The 20680-nt window shown below is 37.1% G+C and overlaps 1 protein-coding gene and 1 long non-coding RNA gene across 2 annotated transcripts in view; one reads left to right on the top strand and one right to left on the bottom strand.

Annotated features, from left to right (window-relative positions):
* Positions 1–14232, bottom strand: part of LOC148186670 (uncharacterized) — a 42572-nt gene extending 28340 nt beyond the window's left edge. The window contains exons 1-2 of the long non-coding RNA XR_015779528.1: positions 14018–14232; positions 7800–7875 (exon numbers count right to left, since the gene is read on the bottom strand). This is a non-coding gene — a long non-coding RNA (uncharacterized LOC148186670). The remainder of the gene's footprint in view (positions 1–7799; positions 7876–14017) is intronic.
* The window catches only part of crybg2 (crystallin beta-gamma domain containing 2), a 60466-nt gene continuing 53878 nt past the window's right edge, over positions 14093–20680 (top strand). The window contains exon 1 of the mRNA XM_088090715.1: positions 14093–14444. Within this exon, the coding sequence (XP_087946841.1) occupies positions 14248–14444 (197 nt within the window). The 5' untranslated portion in view covers positions 14093–14247. The remainder of the gene's footprint in view (positions 14445–20680) is intronic.

The following is a 20680-nucleotide window of genomic DNA, read 5'->3' as shown; positions in this document are numbered from 1 at the left end:
TTACCCAATATGTTTCTGCTATTAGCTCTGCTTTTCTTTTCTCCTCTCCACAACAAGTCTTTCAAATTAAACCACAAAATATTTTGTTTTCCATGGTACCAATCAGCAGGAAGATCATAATTACACATCATTTTGATCGTTTAAAAACAGTTACAAATTACTGCTGAAAAATAAATACTTTATGACGTGGCACAGTGATGGTTAAGGTTTGATTAGGTTTGTTTTCCGTCATGCCCCCAGTAAACGAAGAATGAATAATTGGGGAAAACTCTTGATAAATTGAAGTCATAGGTGTCCTCATTTAAAAACAGCAAAACTAAATTAAAACATCCGTTTACAAACTCTTAAACAACTCATGTAGTATAATCCAAGTCTCATTTATCCAGTCATATGCACAGTACTTCCCAAACAGCCTAACAGGAAACTCAACAAAAAGTTAAACTTATATTTGCTCTCTTCACAGCCAGACTCCATTGATAAAAATAGTTATTTCACCTCGCTGAACACAGGAGCTACAGACGTACCGCAGACTCATTTAGCATTTGTCTTACTGTGTGACTTTGGTGAATCCAAACTAACCCTTTAATAAAAACACTAAAGTCACACAATAATGCAAACAAACTAAATAATAGAGGCAGTAGTAGATGAGCAGCTCCCGTGTTCAGTGAAGTAAAATAACTGTTTTTTTCAATGGAGTGTGGTTTAAAGGGAACATAAATAAGTTTCACTTTCAGCTCAGTTTCCTGACGGAAAGGGCAGTCTTTTGGGGAAGTACTGAACAAAACAACTGAATAAAAGAGACTTAGATTATACTGCACAAGTTGTGTCAGAGTTTGTACATGGATGACTGAATACAGTTTTGCTGATGTTATACCCGGTTGCCTATGACTTCTTACCGTCAAGAATTTTCTGTTTCTGGAATCCTTGTTTCACAGAAAGCATGCAAGACAAAAAGTTTTCTTCATGGATTCAAAGTGAAACGGGGCAAGTAACATAAGTACAAAAGGTAGAGATGTATAAAGAAGAGACTTTTGTCATGGTTACAATATTAAGCACTCAGGTTAGAGCATTCAAGCCAATGGCAGACCTCTCAAACATTTCTTGAAGCCCCTGAGAGTGACATGAAACACATATATTATATTTATATCCAAGGCTACTGCACAAGTGTTTATGAGGTTATAAATGACATGCTGGAGAAAGCAACTTTTGTGCCACTAATTGGGGCCAAAACATGATCTTTTCCTAACCATAGCCAAGTGGTTTTTGTGCAAAAATCTAATGAGTACTACTTGTAATACTAGTAAAATAACAACTTGTTTCTCACTCATTTAATCTCCAAATACATCAAAATGGCAATTCTTCATGTATAGATATAAAAATAAGTCATACCTACATTTACAAAATATACAGAGTTAAGTTTGGTATATTGTTTGGCCTCCTAAAATTGTTTTAGAAGTTATGTTACAGCTTATGTGCTACAATTCCTGTTTATATAACAGATTACTTTTTTGGACATAGCTACCCAACTAAGATTTGTTAGACATTTAATAAAGTTTTAATGGTGCAACCTGATTTGGTCAGTCACTAGTTTATAACTAGCTGGTGGTATCAAGGATGGATTGCACACACAAACTTAGTGTTAGATTTAGAGCTGATGTAACCTGGGTGGAGTATGAGTATTACGCACATGTGAATGACTGTATGTTTGAAAGGATGTGGTGTTTTCATGTTTTCATTTATTTACTTGTTCATCAGTCTCTTGTTCATCAGTTTCTTATTCATCAGTTTTTATCATCTTATCTTTGTTTTATCCCCACTGATGTAATGTCTTCCTCTTACATTATTAATGACATTATTTTTACTGTCTTTTATTGCATTGATTCTTATATTTTCTAAAACTTTATTCATTAAGTTTAACTGCCTTTAAAGATGCACATGTTTTATTACTTTTATTAATTTTATTTGCTTTATTCAAATTAACCTATACACATTGTTATTACGGTTTTGTTTGACTTTCTAGACTTTTCTCTATTTGGCATGTTTGTTGATGTTTATTTTATTAATCCCTGAGTTCCTGCCTTTGCTTTATTTGTTTGTACTTTGTAAACAACTGCTTTTAAACGTGCAACATAAATAAAGTTATTATTATTATTATTATTATTATTAATATTATTATTATGCTAGCACTTTCAGCTAAAGTTAGCAATATTGGTGGACAACTCGATTGTTTCATGTGGAAGTAAGATATGTGCTTTTTTCCTGTGCGGCCCTTTATTATATCCTGGCTGAGGATAGGTCGGAAAAGCTTTGTTCCTTCTTCTGTTTTCCTTTTTTTAAAATTTTTATTATAGACCATTCTCATATCAAGGTAGCCGAAAAATGTGTGCATGTATACATTCTAACAACACTCTCTTTTTCTATAATAACTGAAAGACACTATGACATAGTTGCTGGGCCTGTAAGTTGTAGGGAAGACCACAATGCATACGCCCTTGAAACATCCTGCTTACTACCCCTCTCTGCTGGTAATAAACTCTAGGAAGTCCCACACTGCGATCCCCCTGACTGGTTCACTTTTCAGGCTCTCTTTCCTAGAAAACACAGGAAATGAAACTCACCAGTGAAACTCAGAAAAAGCACTGCTTACATCACAATTTTTATATTACAAAATCAGTGTGACATCACATACTCCTGGTTTGGAGTTTATCTGTCAAGTAATTAAAGAGTTTGAAAGGAGGAGGTGTGAAAAACCAAAGCTGACAGTAATAACCATATTGCAGCTATTGAGTGCTACCACCTGTTTTTGATTCTTTGACACAGTGTCAGTTTCATATTTGAGTTGATTAAAGAACATTGATCCAAAAAACTACTCAGAGTTTAGAAAACTTATTAAGACAAAGTACTCATTGTTACCATTAGGATCTGTTTCTCAGACACAAAATTTCTTTATTTGAAACCTGAAACTGAAGAAGACAACAAAAGCATGATGCTACTACGGGCAGAGCAGGCACACCTAAACGAACATGAAACCCCCAAAATAAGATTCTTACTTGATCATTTTTGTCCCATGACAGTGAGACACACTTTCAATCTAGAAAATCTACAGCAAAGTTACTGTAAGCATGGTTTGTTTTTTTACAGTAATTATGTGACAGTCTCTCTCTCTCTCTCTCTCTCTCTCTCTGTCTTAACCACTTTCTTTTTCTTCTCGCTGTGCAACCACACCTCATTCTGTAGTATTTCCTTCTGATCTCTGGGGTTCTCCCCCACAGCAAACACCTACATGCCACTGACCAGAATAAAGGCACCTCAGACCTTCAAAACACGCCGTCTAACTGCAGTAGTGACAGGAAATCCTTTTCTTGTGGCAGGCTGTCAGCTGCACTGACAGCTACATGTTTAGGTTATTGTGCAATTAAGCCATCATTTGAATAAGAGAAAACAAAATACCAGTTTGCTGTTCGAATAAAGAGAAGAGAAAAACTTTACAATGGGAACTTCTAATATAGTCAAAGTCCTCATCACAGAGAGCTAACTTGTTGAGTCACTCTTTAACTGCACAATAGCCCCTTCGCACCACATCCTTTCAAACATACAGTCATTCACATGTACATAATACTCATACTCCACCCAGGTTACATCACAAACACTAAGTTTGTGTGTGAAGTCCATCCTTGATACCACCAGCTAGTTATAAACTAGTGACTGACCAAATCAGGTTGCACCATTAAAACTTTATTAAATAACAAATCTTAGTTAGGTAGCTATGTCCAAAAAAGCAATCTGTTATATAAACAGGAATTGTAGCACATAAGCTGTAACATAACTTCTAAAATAACAATTTTAGGAGGCCAAACAATATACCAAACTTAACTCTGTATATTTTGTAAATGTAGGTATGACTTATTTTTATATCTATACATGAAGAATTGCCATTTTGATGTATTTGGAGATTAAATGAGTGAGAAACATGTTGATATTTTACTAGTATTACAAGAAGTACTCATTCAGATTTTTGCACAAAAACCACTTGGCTATGGTTAGGAAAAGATCATGTTTTGGCCCCAATTGGTGGCACAAAAGTTGCTTAAAAAGCACGGATGGGTTGGTGAAAAACACCTAGGTTTCGGCAGGTCAAATGCTGCTGGTAAACATTGCAAAGGGTTAGTAAAAACACCCTGGACTGGTGGCCCAAAAGTTTGCAGAGAAATTAAAACTAACTGCAGCGAGTGTGTATTTTCGGAGAAACAGGACTTTGAAGAAATGGGCTTTTGTTTTTGGGTGAACGGGCAGTTGGAGAAATGGAGTTTTGTTACAATGGCATGGTAACGTTATTTGATTGTGCAACTTTTGCACCATCAGTGAAGCCAGGAAATGACTGTTACAAAGTATAGTTGCATTTTATGTTGCGAAAAATCACCAATAAGAGCTTATAAACACAGCTGGATATGTTCAGGAATATAATGTGAAATCACGTTTTCCTGATGTTAGCATGTTGCTACGTGTAGCATTGTACCTGCAACTGGGGAACAACTGCAACAGATTTTTGTCTCAAAAACATTTGACACTGCATCATTATAAATATGACAAAAAAATACAGAAAAACACAATAGGTTCCCCTTTAACAAAATACTTTTAACCTGTGTCTGTACAGAATACAATGGCCCCAGTATATATTGTACAACCTAGCAGAGAAATACACTTAGTCAACTATTGTAAATTCTTGATAAGGCTAATATATAATTTATAAAAGACTTAAAATTAGACAAAACCAAATTAATCTAAAAAACACTGTCAGTTATTTAACAAAGTATATTTGGCAGGACTGTTAGCTGCCTGGTTGGACAGGACAGGCCTCATATGACGTAGACATCCTGTTTATCATTTCTGCCTCTCTGATATCTCATGACACAAATTCTTCGAAAACAGACACTGCGGACGAAATTCATGCAGCCTGTATGAATCATAAAGGACATTGTCAAATTTCCCACATACAGTGGTTAACAAGCAATAAAGAAAGAAATCCATCCAAAACAAAAAACACCAGGTGCCCGGTCAATCACAGGGTTAAAAACAAGTTCTCTCTTTAACAGTTCATGATCAGGTCACTCAAAAAAGGGATGGGAACTTTTTTTTGGCACTGGCTACCCATACAGTGTATTCTTCACAAGGAAGTTTTCTAGAATACATATTCCAAGGTACCAATGAGAATTTCCAGGGAAGTCATAATCTTGTCTCAGATTGCGTCATGCAACAGATTTGCACAAGGGCTTTATCTCTTCTTATCTTAAAACTCAATAAACCACGCTTCCAGTGGGGGAACGGATGCAAAGTTTCCAGTTTCTTCAGGAAAAACGTACACTGGGGGTCATTCGTAGATCTCTTACAGGAATCATGAGCTGCAGCTTTACTGTATAATGACATGTCTACCTGGAGTCATTTCCTTGCTTTTCCAATGTGCTGTATGCCTTCAGAGCTAAGTACGCTCACAGACAACCTCAATTCCTACTCATCAGACTAAAACGTATGACTGAGTTGCTCCAGTCTAGCTGCAATCCAAACTGTAATGCTTTCACTTTTACTTCCAAGAAGCCACCATCACCCTCCGACCCCCCCATCAACACTGTGTGTGTGTGTGTGTGTGTGTGTGTGTGTGTGTGTGTGTGCGTGCGTGCGTGCGTGCGTGCGTGCGTGCGTGCGTGTGTGTGTGTGTGTGTGTGTGTTGCACTCCTCCTGTGCAACAAAGAGGAGCACAGGAGGACTATTGTGTTTATCGCCCTGAATTAATGCATGTGTCATCACCATTACTTTAACGGGAACTTTACAAGCATTGTCTGGACTTTATTAACGTCAGTGCCAGTTGCAAATGACATCCTATCCTTTTCTCAGAAACTTAGAGTTTGTTGACAATCATGAGAAAACGTAATAATACACAGACTTTTTAGCATTTGAATTTTTAAAGGTAGCACAGAAAAAGATGAAACAGCTGCATGTGTATTTAAGAATCTCCATAGGCAGGAATGGATTATGACACAAAGGGCCCCTGGGCACAGACATGTAAAAGGACCCACCACCTCTCGACTTAGTGCTGCCTTTGCCTCTTTTTTGTTGTGGTTTTGTTTCTCTGTGTGGAATTTTTTTTGTGTATTTGTGGCTGTTTTGTTTATGTTTTCAATTATTTTGTCTCTCTTTGAGCTTTGGTTTTGTGTCTCTCAGGGTATATCTGCATCTTCTTTGGTTATTATTCTCTTTGTAGGTGTTTTGCATCTCTTAATAGTTTTTTTGCATCTTTTTTAAAGTCATTTTGAGTCTTTGTTGTTTCCCTTTGCATGCCTTTAATGTTGTTTTGTGTTTCTTTGAAGGTCAATTTGTGGGACAAAAGAAAGCACGAAACAAAGTAACACGTTATTTTTGTTCAAGTCATAAAAAATGAGCTTCTTATGTCAGTGCCATTTTAGAGCTTTATGACAATTATAAGCAAAAAGTAACAATGTGCAGACTTTTTAACATATGAATTGTTAGCGGTAGCACAGAAAAAATGACACAGCATTATGTGCATATAAGAACCTCTGAAGCAGGTATGGATTATTAGACAAAGGGCCCCTGGGCACAGTAATGTAAAAGGCCCCACCACCTCTCCTTTGGGTGTTGGACACACAGGCTTTGTGCTGTCTTTGCCTCTTTTTTTGGTGTGGTTTTGTGTCTCTGTGTGGTAATTTTTAGTGTTGTTGTGGTAAAGACGTAGCCTTTATAGATGGGGCAGGCAGTAGTTCACCTGGTAGAGTTGGCAGCCTGTCTTCAAAGGCCATGTCCTTGCCAAAGCTATTTGTTTTTTTTTTTTGTTTTTATGTCTCTTTGTAGGTCCTTAACATCTTTTGGTAGTTATTTTTTGTCTCTTTGTAGGTCCTGTGCATCTTTTTTGTAGCCATTTTATGTCTCTTCTAAGAAAATGTGTGTCTCTTTGGGGTACATTTGTGCTGTTTTTGGTCATACGTGTGTCTTTGTAGTCATTTTGCATCTCCTTGTTGTTCCCTTGTATGTCTTTATGGTTATTTTGAGTCTTTTGTGTTAAATTTTGTGACATTTTGAAGGATGCTTTTCAATCTGCATGATTCAGTCATCCACAGAGACAGTAATGAACATATTTTACCTTTAAAGGCCTTCAATAATGATTCTGTTGTGTCTCACCCTATATTTTTGCAACAAAATCATCAATCCAGTAGTTGCACCATAGTAGCATACCACACCATTTTGGGTTTGAGAAAACAAATCCATATCCTCTAAGATTTCATCACACTGTGTTGTCATCGATTACGGTTATATCTTTAAAATGCTTTAAAACAGAACACATTGTACAAACTACAGATGCGTCACCTCTATGAGCCTCTCACTGTATCAGTTACTCTCTGCTCATGTTGTTGTGGTCTGGCTCTCCATCAATGGAAAAAAACAGTAAAATGTGTCACAGGTTTCTTTTGTGGACATGTACTTTTCACTTACAGCCACATCTCTTTTATATCTACCAGCCCAAAGTTTAATTTTTGAGATTTCTGCACATTTAACACATTTGCTGTATTTTAATTACTCTAACACACACCTATATATTTCATATTTTAGTGTTTTGTGCAGGTAGCGCTGAATGCCCTGTGCTTCAGGGTAAATACTGGTAAAGTGGGACACTCTTTTAGCTATGATTCAAATGCCTTAGCCCTTCACATATTATTCTCAGTAGCTTAAGAGTGCTGATATACCACAGTATATGGAGAAAAAAAGAAAGAAACACAGGATGGATGACTTACTTTTACTTCCAAGAATCCATCAACAGCCCATGGAGTGTGTTGTGCATCATCAAGACTGAACTTTGACTCATGTACTCTGCAACAGAGAAAGAGGAAGAATTCTATGTTAATAACATTTAATTTGTGAAAGTAAGACTCTTCTCCAAACACCCTGACCCAAAACCAACGTTTTCCAGGACACCTTTATGTGCAAACTGGGAAACTTCAAATACGTTTAATCATTATTCAAGCGTAAGCCTAATGAATGTTTTGACCCTCTGAAACCTAGATCGACATCAGTTTTGTTGACGTCTTTAACAAAGTATGTAACTCTATAAAACATCACAGAATTGGTTTGATTTCTTTCTACAACAAGTCCATGACCAGCATGGCAAGAAATGTCCCACAAAATGCAAGAAATCAGTAAAAGGTGACAAGAAAATGACCTAAAAATTAGTTTTAAAAAATAAGGGAGGATTATTGGAAAATTATATTTAAAAAAAAAGTTATCTAGAGCCAGTGTGTAGTTTGTCACTCTGGGCTACAATAGAACAACATGGCAGACTCCATGGGAAAGAACCTACTCCGTATGTAGAAATACTTGGCTATACTGAGATGACAAAAACACAACAATTCTTATTTTAAGGTAATTATACACTAATTAAAACATAGCTGTGAATATTACATACCAATTTTATACCATATTTCCACCAACAGATGCCCCTAAATCCTGCACACTGGATCTTAAAAATAGAGGAGCTTTCATGGGCATCTCTTCTTGAAATTTGTTTCTCACAGGCTAAATTTCATTTCTGCTTTTTGTACAGGAGGTTAGTCTGGAAGTCAATACAGCCAGTGCAAGTGAATTCCTCCCGTTTTCACAGACGTCATTCTCCTCGCCTCATTTCTCACAAAACAAAGCACATGATCCAATCCTCCAATCTTCCTGAGATGAGTTTTATCAACATATCTGGCTTCAAAAATATGACATATGTCCCAGCATCTGAACTTGTTTCCTCCATCTTACTTGTTTTTTCTTTATTTTCTGGTAGGATTTCTTTGTTGGCAGTGCAAGCTAGCACAATATAAGCAGTTAAAATAAATCTTTGTGAGATATCTTTCTTTCTTGCTAGTGACTGCAATGAGGGACACAATGAGTACCTCGTCCCCATTAGAATAATTTGAATGGCAGTAATACACTGTGTCTTTTAATAATATGCTGTTGGTCTAAGTCACATGAAACAATAATAATAATTTTATAACACACACGCACACACATATATAATAAATTAAATATATTTTTATATTAATATAAAATGAGCTTAGTATTGCTCTTTAGTAATGGAAGTATATACATGGAAAAATCTGAAGAGCTTACCTAACTTGGTTACTACACTATTTAAAGAGAAAACAACTAAAAACTTAAAGGAGTAAAGACAACACTATATTTAAGAAAAGAGAAGAGAAGAAATTGAGAAGAAAATTAAAGTAATTATTTGAATTTAAAATTCAGTATACAAAAAGGACATAATAAAGTTGAAGTGGATGAGTAAACAATGCTAGGTAAAAGAAGGGAGGGTAATTTTTATAAATTTGGCAAAATTTCCATTTAATACTGCTCGTAGTCCCCTTGCAATCCACTGAGTAAATAAACGTGACACAGAAGCAGTGTTTTTAACTTAACTTCCTCCTTGCCCTCTTACTAAATCCTGAATTTCACATGGATTTCTTTTTTATTTCAACAGAAAGATTAAAAGAGTGATAGTGTTAAATGGCAGGTGTGTGTGTGTGTTGTTTGTGTGTTGTGTTGAGCATTGAGCATGCTAGCGACAACAAGACTTTTTTCTTCTTTTGCCAAAGGTTACTTTCAGTTTTAAGTTCCTGAAAGCCAGTGGCTGATGATAACAAGACAACAACTACTGTTTTCCCAAACACAAATTACAGCCTGATTTTAAGATGTAGATGCCTTTAATTGTACATCATCCAGTTCATCCCTTTTTATTGATTCCTTCATCATTGACTTCAGTGTTTGACTTTCGGTTGCAGCTGTTTTTTAATCAGCAGTGAAGGCCATATAAGTGGGTGTGGGACACTGAGTAATAGCACGAGCTTGTGACTCCGCAGTAATCCACTGCATGGGTCTAAAGGTATAACATATAAAGATAATAAATGCTGGTTTATATCTCCATATTTAGCCAGTTCACTTTCGTTAGGAAGCTACTGAACAGGATCAATCAGTTCTCTGTACTCTAAATGCTTGAGTGAAATGTTTGCCAAGTAACCCTACCGCTGATAAGTATAAGTATGTCAAAGTTCTTCGTGGCCACTGTTATAGTAAACAATACCAGGCAGCTTAAGTCATTATCTAAGCCTATTTCTTGCTTTCCAAGAATGGAGTGAATATCAACAAGGTTGTTTTACCAACCAGGGAAAGTGGATAACTTCCTCTAAAATTCCTGTGCTCACTGTATTTTTTTATTTTATTTCTTGTAAATAAAGTTATTATAATTTTGTTGGGGAGTATCAACAATGACTTTTGAAGGAACAGTTTCAGTGTTTCAATTTTAAGAAATACATTCATTCATTCTCTGGCAGACAGTAAGATTTAAAGATCAATACCACTCTCTCAATTAATAATCACATCCAGTTTGTACTTGTTTGATAAAGACATGACTATGAACTGACTGTGCAATCAAAGGTCAATCAGATGCATGACTCACTGAAACCAAGCTTCTTCTTCTTTTATTTTTTTTTTAACTCTCAGTGAACTAAGTTTTTGTTGGCACTTGCTGGTCTTTATCATAAAACACCCAGTTCTTTAATTAACAGATCAATATATTTACATGATTTTTTTTCAACAAAAAAGCCATATATTCACTTGAAAACACATGATATTGTAAAATGACATCATTTTGATAATCAAACACTAAATTTGCCTTGTATTGCTTTACTGTAACAGTTGCCGCCCACGTTGGGTGCACCACTAATCATGAAGAGATAACGAGAGATAAAAGACAGAAAATAAATACCACATGATCTCATTTTTATAGGGAGGGTAAGTGGAATCATGGTATCTCTAATGTTGGTATTCCCCTGCAGCAACCCTCAGGGACACAATATGGAAACCTCGTAAGTCTTAGATCTATGGGTCTTCGACAGCGGTCATCTGAACACCCACAGCGGGGCCACCAAATTAAGTTTTTTTTTTAGAAAATTAAAATATGTCTAAAAATACATGGTGATGTGCATCCAACATATTACGAGCAAAAATAAATTGCCCTAATTCCATAGAAACAACAACAAAAACATTTAATTTACAGTACATAACACTGATGATTGGCTAACTGTGACCCATGAATCATTGTGCAATCATGTAGCTATATCACTGTGCAGCAACAGTGAGGTGAACAATTAAACTAACAGTTTGGTACTATTGAAACATATTAGCCAGTTAGCTGTATTATTATTTCAAGTGTATGGATATTCTTGAAAGCCACAATGGATCATTTTGTGAGTTTTCCAGCAAGAGACTCTGAAATACCTCAGAAACAAACATGATGTATAAATATATGTATCTGCCAGTAACGAATATTTTAGTAGTTTACTACTGAATGCACCATAAAAGGGTATTTTCTACATGTCATTTTAGGCCACACTACATGTTAATGTTCACTCAGTTACACATGTAATTCAGTTCTATACAATACATGCAGTCTGTCTTGTAGCTAATAGATCCTTGGCCTGAAAAACACTGCAGACCTGTGTCTTAGATTATTTCACTCAGCGCTCAGTTATGTATAAATTTAACAATGAGAAAAAAATCAAAACATTGAACTGTGATTGCCATTTGCTTATGTGTACTGATGCAGTGGTCAACAGAAAAAAAAGAATGAATAAGGACACAAAACAGTGTAATTAATCCTTTTTGTCTTTCACACATGGATATTTCTCAACATTTACTTTGCATGTCTCCAGGGTTGCTGTGTGACTGATTATGCACAAGTAGGGTAATATTATGTGTCATGTACACACAGTGTAAGCTGAAAATATTTTTTTATGGCCTTAAGATCAGGTACAAAAGTTCATTTTGGGATTTTTTTTTCTCTGGTGGAGAGACTAAGGAGCACATGAATACCACTCTACCACTCTCATACACTTGCCATACAGTGGCTTGCTGTCATTGATTGGATTGAGCGAGCTTGTAGCGCCACCGTGAGGCAAAGTACGCCACAGGCATACAAACATGCGGACAGGCTGCCCAAGTAGGTCTGTGGATTTTCATCAAACCTGTGATCAAGTTTCACACTGTATTGAGACCACAGGATGTCACTGTTCACCCACTGTGATTGCACACTGTGGAGATACAGTCACACAATGAGGAGATATTTTACAATTGTTGGCTATATAAGGTACCTAATCTGTAAATAGCTCTGCATAAATGCTCATTTAAATAAAAGTTTGTATCTCATTTATCATGATTATTGTTATTATTATTATTATTATTATTATTATTATTATTATTATTATTAGTAGTAGTAGTAGTAGTAGTTTTACAATTTTTGTATGTGTGCATTTCTTTGAGATATTTTTGTGTCTTGTTTTATTATGTATTCTCTTTATTGGTTATTTTTCCACTTTTTGAATTTTCTGTTTCTTTGCAGGTCATTTGCATTTTTTTGTGGTCATTTTGAGTCTAATTTGAGTAACATTTCGCAGGGGAAGTCCCCATGGCACTTTGGACACCTGAGGCCTGTTAAAATCCATCCATGCTTGAAATTGCCTCTAGTTATCATATCCAATCCTCAGGCATGAATGTTATAAATATACAGGTTTTCTGTAGCCTATACTATTGAGGACATTATTATATATTTATGAAACAAGGCATAATAAGATTTTATCTGGGACAGACCGATAAGGCAAGGTCTTATTTCTCTCTTTGGTCTGTTTAGTCCACCAACCTTTATCAAGATGGAGACAGGCATCCCACATCTAACCTTAAAAATTCTGCAAAATAGAAATACTAGGGCCACATTATCAAAAAAGCAGACAACAAATAAAAACAAAGCAAATGCTCTGTCATTTACATCCAAAATCTCCACAGAGCCAAACTCTTTGGCAACACCTTTGATTCCAATGAGTCACCATCAGAAAAAAATAGGGGGCATGCTTCCAAGACTTAGTTAAGAATATCCAGAGTTTGGTGATGTTTGGACAAACTGTCATTGATTTATGGCCAAATTTTACTGAAGTCCAAGGCAAGTATTTGGAACTAATGGTGCCCCCTACTGAGCGATTTCAAAATAGGACATCTCAAACCACAAACCAAGTCAGTTATGAAATTTTCTATAATGAATTTTTGATTAATGATGGTTTGATATTTCAAAAACTTTCCTGGAGTCCAGAAAAGCTATTTAAAATTCTGTGATGTCCTCACAAAGTAAAGTGCATAGCCAATTGGGAACTTAATGTAGGGGCCAGTGGGAGAAACACTTCTGCGCAAATTCAGTGGCCTGCATACAACGGGAGTAAATCTAAAAGTAGAAAGAAATGTTGATGTTTGTGTCTGGCAAGCACCTCCACTGGAATGAATACGTGCAGTCTTTGATCAGGTATCCAGATATTATTAAACTCTATGGTACTTAAATGGACATTTTACAACAAGTTCTGTGATGATTGGCTCAGTGGTTAAGGAGTTAAGTGTATTTATGTGCTGAGCCACACCGCTTCTAAGGTTAACTGGTTAACATTTTTACAACACAATGAGATATTAACAAGCTTTTACTACCTTCTGATGTGCATATATCTATGCTGATCCACATAAATTAGATAGAATTGGACCTATGGTTTAGGATAAGATGTCAAATGTGTGTTTTTCAAAAAAGAAAAATCTAAATGGTGGAAAACGTAATCAGCGGACGTTAACGGCTCAAGTGGTTTTTCATGGAGTATGTTGAGAAGCAATTGTGCATTAAATTTTAAATCGGATTCATGGTGTGAGGGGTGTGGCCTTTATAAACTTAAATATTTGGGCCTTCACGATAGCACCCTCATTTGACTGATTCGCGTAATATCTGTTGCATTTGCATACAATATAGTTTTAGCCATTCAGGCTTGAACTCCTTAAAATAAAACTTGGAGACAACTGCAACCAACTTTGAATAGACCCCAATAACGTTGTTTAAATGAACTAATTTCGTTTCATTTTCAGTATGTTACATAACATGGTAGGGGAGACTCACCGGGAGGCTGTGTGGGTGCTGCTGTTCAGAGGGCGTGTCGCCACACCTGAGCTCTGCACACAAAACGAGGCAGCAGCTGTCAGCCTGTCATCTGTCAACCAGCGCTCGTCCGCTCCGCGACTGTTTTCATCAGCTTTTAATAAACCGATCATCACCGGAACAATAGCTGCGACGCGTTTAAACACCAGCCCGTCCCGCTGTGTCCGCGCTGGCATCAAGGCCCGGCAGAGATGGCGAAGAATTCACCCAGGAGGTCTCTGAGAAGTTTGTTCTCCAAGAGAGAGGTCAACGTGGACGATCCGGCGGAGAAGGCTGCGGACCAGAACGAGGGAGAGAAGAAGAGATTTAAGTTTCTAAAGTTCAGGACAAAACCGAAGAATGAGTCTGGTCCCGTGAAGCCGGTTCATGAGAACCAGCAGTTGCTCAGGTATGCATGCAGAGTGTTGAGAGGCTGTCCATTTTTCATGCCTGTGCATGTGTCCTGTGTCTTATTTATGGACAAGCAGTGACATAAAGCAGCTTTTAAGAGTCCTAAAGATGCAGACAGTTTCAGTGTGTGTGGTTTGCAGCTGCCTCAAATTTATTGCTCCCTTTATATTGAACTTCTGGATACACATAATTCAGTTTGAGCTTTTTATGAGCTCATGCTGCTGTTGCTGTCTTTATAAATATGCACCAATAATGACGCTTTTCTATTGAGCCTTCATCTTACTTGTGTCCAATAATTCAGATCTCATCACACAGCAGGCTGTCCATGAATCAATGCAGAAATGTATTACTCAATATAGTATTTAATGAGGTTAATGGAAGCTAAAAAGGGTCATTTCCTCCATCATGCCGAATCCGTTTTCTTAGAATTACCATGACTTTGTAGATGATTGAGTTGATAGTGATTTAGATTGCCCACAAGGATATTTCTGTCTAGACAGGACTGTTGAAAGGGGGACTGTGAAATCCATAAAATTCAGTCCATACTTTCAGTCATTATGTGATTGTGCTAAAGAGCAAATTAAATGTGGAGAAATTAAACCTCTGTCAGTTCTATGAAAGCTTGCAGAATCCTAAAAAGAAATGCCACAAAATAGCTTATGAATAATTTTAGAAAAGTCAAACATTGTAGCTAAAGCACTATTAGGTGTGTATTTAGTCAAATACAAACTACATGATTGAATATTGTATTTTATAATTTGAGGGGACTGACAACAACTCTGTTTCTCTGATCCAAGTACATTGCAGAATTTCATCTTGGTTTGGTGATATATCAGTTGAGCAAAAATTACAAATAAGCAAACTGGTCCACATAGCAATGAAAGTGATGGGGATTATAAGTATCCCCTCTTTAAATACCATTTGGAAAGAAATGGTTAAAATGGTTAAGTAAAGGAGGAGATACCTAAAAAGGTTTAAAAAAGAAAATAAACAAAAAACTGGATGTTGCATGTATATGAATGCACTTTATGCTTGTACTTGTTTATGCTATGCACTTTCTGTCCATTTCTGCAGTGCATATATTGTTATGTGGCAGCCTTTTTGTGCAAGGCAAATTGTCCTAAAGACAAAAAGCAGTCTTAAATCTTGAATTTTTGTTTGAATTAAATTATAATCTTTTTATTTTTTTATTTTTATAGGGTTAAAAATGCCAAAAGTGTTCTGGTAGAAACTTCTTTAGTTGAATATTTTCTCATTAATTACTAGTCTTCCATGATACCTAAACTGTTTGTGTTTTTGCTATGTGGGTGAAACAAGCTAAAGGTTGACTCCATCTGCACTCTTTCACAGATTTTTCAGATGGAAACTGCCACTCAGCCATTAGCAAAAGAGTGCTGATTGTAATAATATTAACTGAAATGACCACCTAAAAAAATCAATTTATAGTAAACTATATTGGGAATATTTCAACCTTTACTTTGCCATCAGATAGCCCTTTCCAACTGGGAGCCGAAGCCATTATATATCTTGCTTTAAAGACGGACTCTGTTGGAAAAAAGGTAATTTTACGTAACGGAACATGGGAATTGCTGGTCTGCCGCTGCCTCAATCAGTTTGTTTGTTTGTGAGGTTTAGATCCAAACTCACATGAAATCCCCCACAATACATTACTTAGCTTCTGAGCCAATTAGGGGGTTAAAGGAATATTGCTAATTTTGAGGTTTTATAACAATTCACAGAGAAGGATTGGCTCAGTCACATTATGCAGACTAAAGGTTTATATGCTGCAATGTCATCATGCAGAAACCTGCATCAGGCCATGCATGACATTTTTTTTAAGGGCTTGGGAAAATAGCATTTTGATGATAAAACTGTTACACTTTGAGCAAAATTAAATTTCTTTTCATATGGGAGTACACAAGGAACACTACTGGGAAGCTAAAGAAATATAAAAATCTCAAAAAACAATAAATACATAACCGAATAAATAAAGATCCACAACATTTGTCACGATGTTCTAACATTTTAATGACCCAACTGTTAATTAACTGAGAAAATAAATGGCAGTTTTATTAATAAGTAAAATAGTCTTTAGTTGCATCATGTATACAGAATTGCAAACATAAGTGAGAAACATTTGTGCAGACCACAAAGTAAAGGCTGTCTAATACTATTATCTGTTTAAAGCCAAAAAACAGATTCAAAGACAGATACAAGACAATCCCTGAAAAGCAGTCGTTTGTCCTTTTAGTCTTGGAATTTTAGGTATTAATGTCTGAGGCAGGTTGATTAACAGCTGAACTATTGAATCATTATTGTAAACAGAGCTAGAAACATTGGCAAGACTGATGTGCTAATCTGTAAAAAGTACAGGCCCCTCAACAAGCTAAACAACAGTTTAAAACTATGACCCTTAAACAAGGGTCAGTGTTTCTGAATTACAGTATATTTGTGCTTAGCCAGTACAGACAGGTCCAACAGTCCAAACTAGTGTGTTGCTTTAGTTTATCAGTGCAATTATCAGTGGACTGGATTGAATGAGATCGACCACAAGCATTCCTGTACAATCTAATCTGTTTCATTAACTCAGTAATCCAGTGTTACGAGAATATTTCTTCCACCTCTTTGTCTTTACGCCATTTTCTCCTCTGCTTAAGAAACTCTTACGCCTCTTAAAAGTCCTCTCTCTACTCCTAAGAGCTTTTCACCTTAGGAATTTTCCTAAGGGCTAAGATGCTTAAGAAATAACTTTTCTCTTTATCAAGACCTAGTCTTTTATAAGAGGAAACACTAAGAAAACATCATAATTACAAGAATTTTCTTTCAATTTTGTCTCTAGTAGCAAGTCTCTCTATTAGGTAGTTTTGTAAATGTGGCTGCAGGACTTATTACCACCGTGATAACTTCTATCAGACATTTCACTACACAACAAGAAGGAGACAGACATTCAATGGCCAAAATGGAAAATGCTCTTCCACAACGCGCCACATCCCAGCATATTAACCAACTAGATATACATGCCAAAAAAAACCAAACAAACCAACAAGTCATATATACACTTTTTTTTCAAAAAAAAAAAAAAAAAGAAAAACAAACCTATTTCAATGTGCATAACAACCATTTTACTATTTCGAGATGCTATCAAGGGCAGCACGGTGGCTTTGTGATTAGCACTGTTGCCTCACAGCAAGGGGGTCTCTGGTTCGAATCCCGGTTGGAACGGGGTTCGGTCCGGGCGGGGGCCCTTCTGTGCGGAGTTTGCATGTTCTCTCCGTGTCTGCATGGTTCTCTCCGGCTTCCTCCCACAGTCCAAAGACATGCAGCTCAGGTTAATTGGTGACTCTAAATTGCCCTTAGGTGTGACTGTGAGCGTGTATGGTTGTCTGTCTATATGTGTCGGCCCTGCGATGGTCTGGTGAACTGCCCGATGACAGCTGGGATTGGCTCCAGCCCCCCCACGACCCTTACAAGGATAAGCGGTTACAGAAAATGACTGATGAGGTGCTATCAAGCAGCCTCTGTCTGACAACTGTCTTAAAGCCTTGTGGGTACTGCATCTCTTTTACTGCAAAAGGCAGTTTGTTCCACTCCATGGTATTCACATAGCTAAAAAAAAATAACTTAGAGGCCATGACCACCAAATCATTTTTTCCCAGCTGAAAACGGGTGCTCCTCAGATAACACCCAGCTGGGGTTGTAAATATGCAGCGTTGCCATTGGAAATCATTTAAAAAATACAATGGCCTCAGAAAAAATGTTTGGTAGGCACGGCCCCTTACCCATCATGGTTTAGAATCTATAAAGGTTCAGGTTGGCTACCTGACTTCTTCAAATAACTGTTGAAGTAACGAGGGGCTCTGCCATCAAGATCCTATAAACCACATTTCGAGTAAGTTATATGACATGCTCTATCCTTCACTGGGAGCCACTGGAGCAAAGAGAACTAAGACCTGTAAAAACGACTACTGTGATTCAGCCTGAGCACTACCATGAATGTACTCCAAGGGACACTGGACTAAGCAAAGGCCAACAGCCAACATCAGCAAATATCGTACTGTCCAAGAAATTGATTTAATTTATTGTGGTGAAACCTTTGATTTACATCCCTATATAGCAGTATCATACATACACTTGGAATGCTTTCACAATTTAGTTTCAAGCATTTAACAAATTTTGAAATGTCAAATGTCCTGAAATGTTTACAAAGGAGATGCACTGCTTTGTACAAACCTCACACAATATGTAAGCAAAGGAGTGTGAAGATACACAGGTGAGGCGGTGGCTGAGCCACAAGTCACATGACAGTACAATGTCATCATGTTGTTCATGTGGTTGAAGACCAGGCCGAGTGACAGCATGTGTTTGCATAAGGAAAAAAAAGATGGGCTGGCACTACGAGAATTGCCTTTGCACACAAGAGCAGCACACGAGGGTTACACAAGGGTAAAGTTTAACTGCACACACATTTAAAAAGATAAATACAAACATCAACTTCTATTGGTTTCCAGGACAAAAGTATAATAATTCTAATAAGAATTAAAAGAAAAATATGTTATTCTTCTTCGTAGCCCCTCAGCCACTGATTTTACATAACAATAACTGAAATGAGCTATTATATTAGCGTTTTAATTTAAGGGATTTACCGTCTAAGAGTGCTTCCCTTAATTGTTGACACTGTGGATGGATGTCCTAGATCAGATTTAAATCCAGACATAGACTAACTCTGTTTTTGTTTTAGGTTGAAGATTAAAATTTAATCCATGTCCAAGGTTTTATCTGACTTGAGGATTTCAGGGATAAGAAATTCATCTTTGAGTCAGTTTGTTTGTTTTGACTCCATAGCAATTCATACAGTTCAAGGGGATGTCAAAGTCACATCAGCCCTTTTTGAAACTTTACCCCTTCTCTATGACGTGACAGAGGAAACACTCATGTTGCCTCTTCAAGGAAGTCAAACACACCCAGACTTTGACTGTCTGTCAAGGTTTGTCGGGCTCCTGAGCAGAGTTTTGGATTAAAAGATGTACTGTAGAGAAACCTGCAGCTCCACATGCCTACTGCATTGTTCTGGAACTACTAATCAATCATAATACAAATCCACACACACGCCATTGTGCCAAAGGATACATTGGCAGCATCTTAGTCACGGTTGCAGCTTCGATGTCTCAACTCAGCTGTGCCTAAATATCTGACATTATTTAAAACAATGAGGTCAAAGTGAGTCACTGTATCGTGAAACTTATTGTCTTTGTGAAGGAACTGTGGTTACATAGTTCGTTGCACACTTTTCAGTATAAATACTTGGTCATCTTCCTGCATTTTTATTGAAGCAGTGTAAACTATTATTGTGCCCTGGCCTGAATTGTAAGTGAATGTGAGTTGAGGTGCATGGAAACAGACATCTGTTCCTCGGAAGTGTGATGTCTTCCCTGTTTTTTATTGTCAAATGAGCACTTCAAAGGATACAGTGCTGAAACAAAACTCATCTGTTAACTGACGGATCAATAAAGGAATCTACATCGAATTCTCAAAAAAACTGCCTCAAGTGATGTCACTTAAGTTGGGATCAGTTGGGGCTGAAGTCTAAGACGTTAAAAAATGAAATGGTGCGTAGTTAGAAAGAACCAGATCCTCTGTAGCACACTCTTATCTCCACTCAACGCTCATCCCAAATGCCAGAATAAATGGCATAATTTATATTTTTCATATATAGTGGATATACAGAAGGCTGTCGTAGCCATACTGCTACTGCAGTAGACTGCCCCAGTAATGAGCCAGCCCGTTCTCACCCCAAAGTCATCAAATACCACAGCATTGTCAGTAATTTCAGCATAAGATACCAATGCCAAAAGCCACTTTTTGGAGCAGTACAATTCTGCTATATAATATGTCACTGAACTGCGTCAAGTTGAAACGCTGCCGGTGCCGAAGAAGCTGGAAGGCCCCTGCAGGGCAGGTGGGAGAGATAGTGGTGTGTCCAACTAACTGCAGACTTTCACCCGCATACACGGTGTTCCCTTCCCATATGACTTAAGAGCCAAACCACAGTTTTTTCTCTAAACCTAACCACATGCTTTTGTTGACATCCCTGCATTGACTGCAGTGTCCCAGAACATCAACAGCAGATGCAGGAGGATACCTAGAGCGAAATAAGTACACGCAAGTCCACTGACAAGGCAAAATGTGACGACTTGACGTGTGCATCAGCCACCAGAGCCCAACTGATACACTTTT

The sequence above is a fragment of the Plectropomus leopardus genome, chromosome 17, assembly GCF_026936395.1.
Source record: "Plectropomus leopardus strain MGB_pleo_1.0 chromosome 17, ASM2693639v1, whole genome shotgun sequence".
Lineage (NCBI taxonomy): Eukaryota > Metazoa > Chordata > Actinopteri > Perciformes > Serranidae > Plectropomus > Plectropomus leopardus.
The sequence above is the reverse complement of the archived record's forward strand: the minus strand, read 5'-3'. Positions and strand labels throughout refer to the sequence as shown.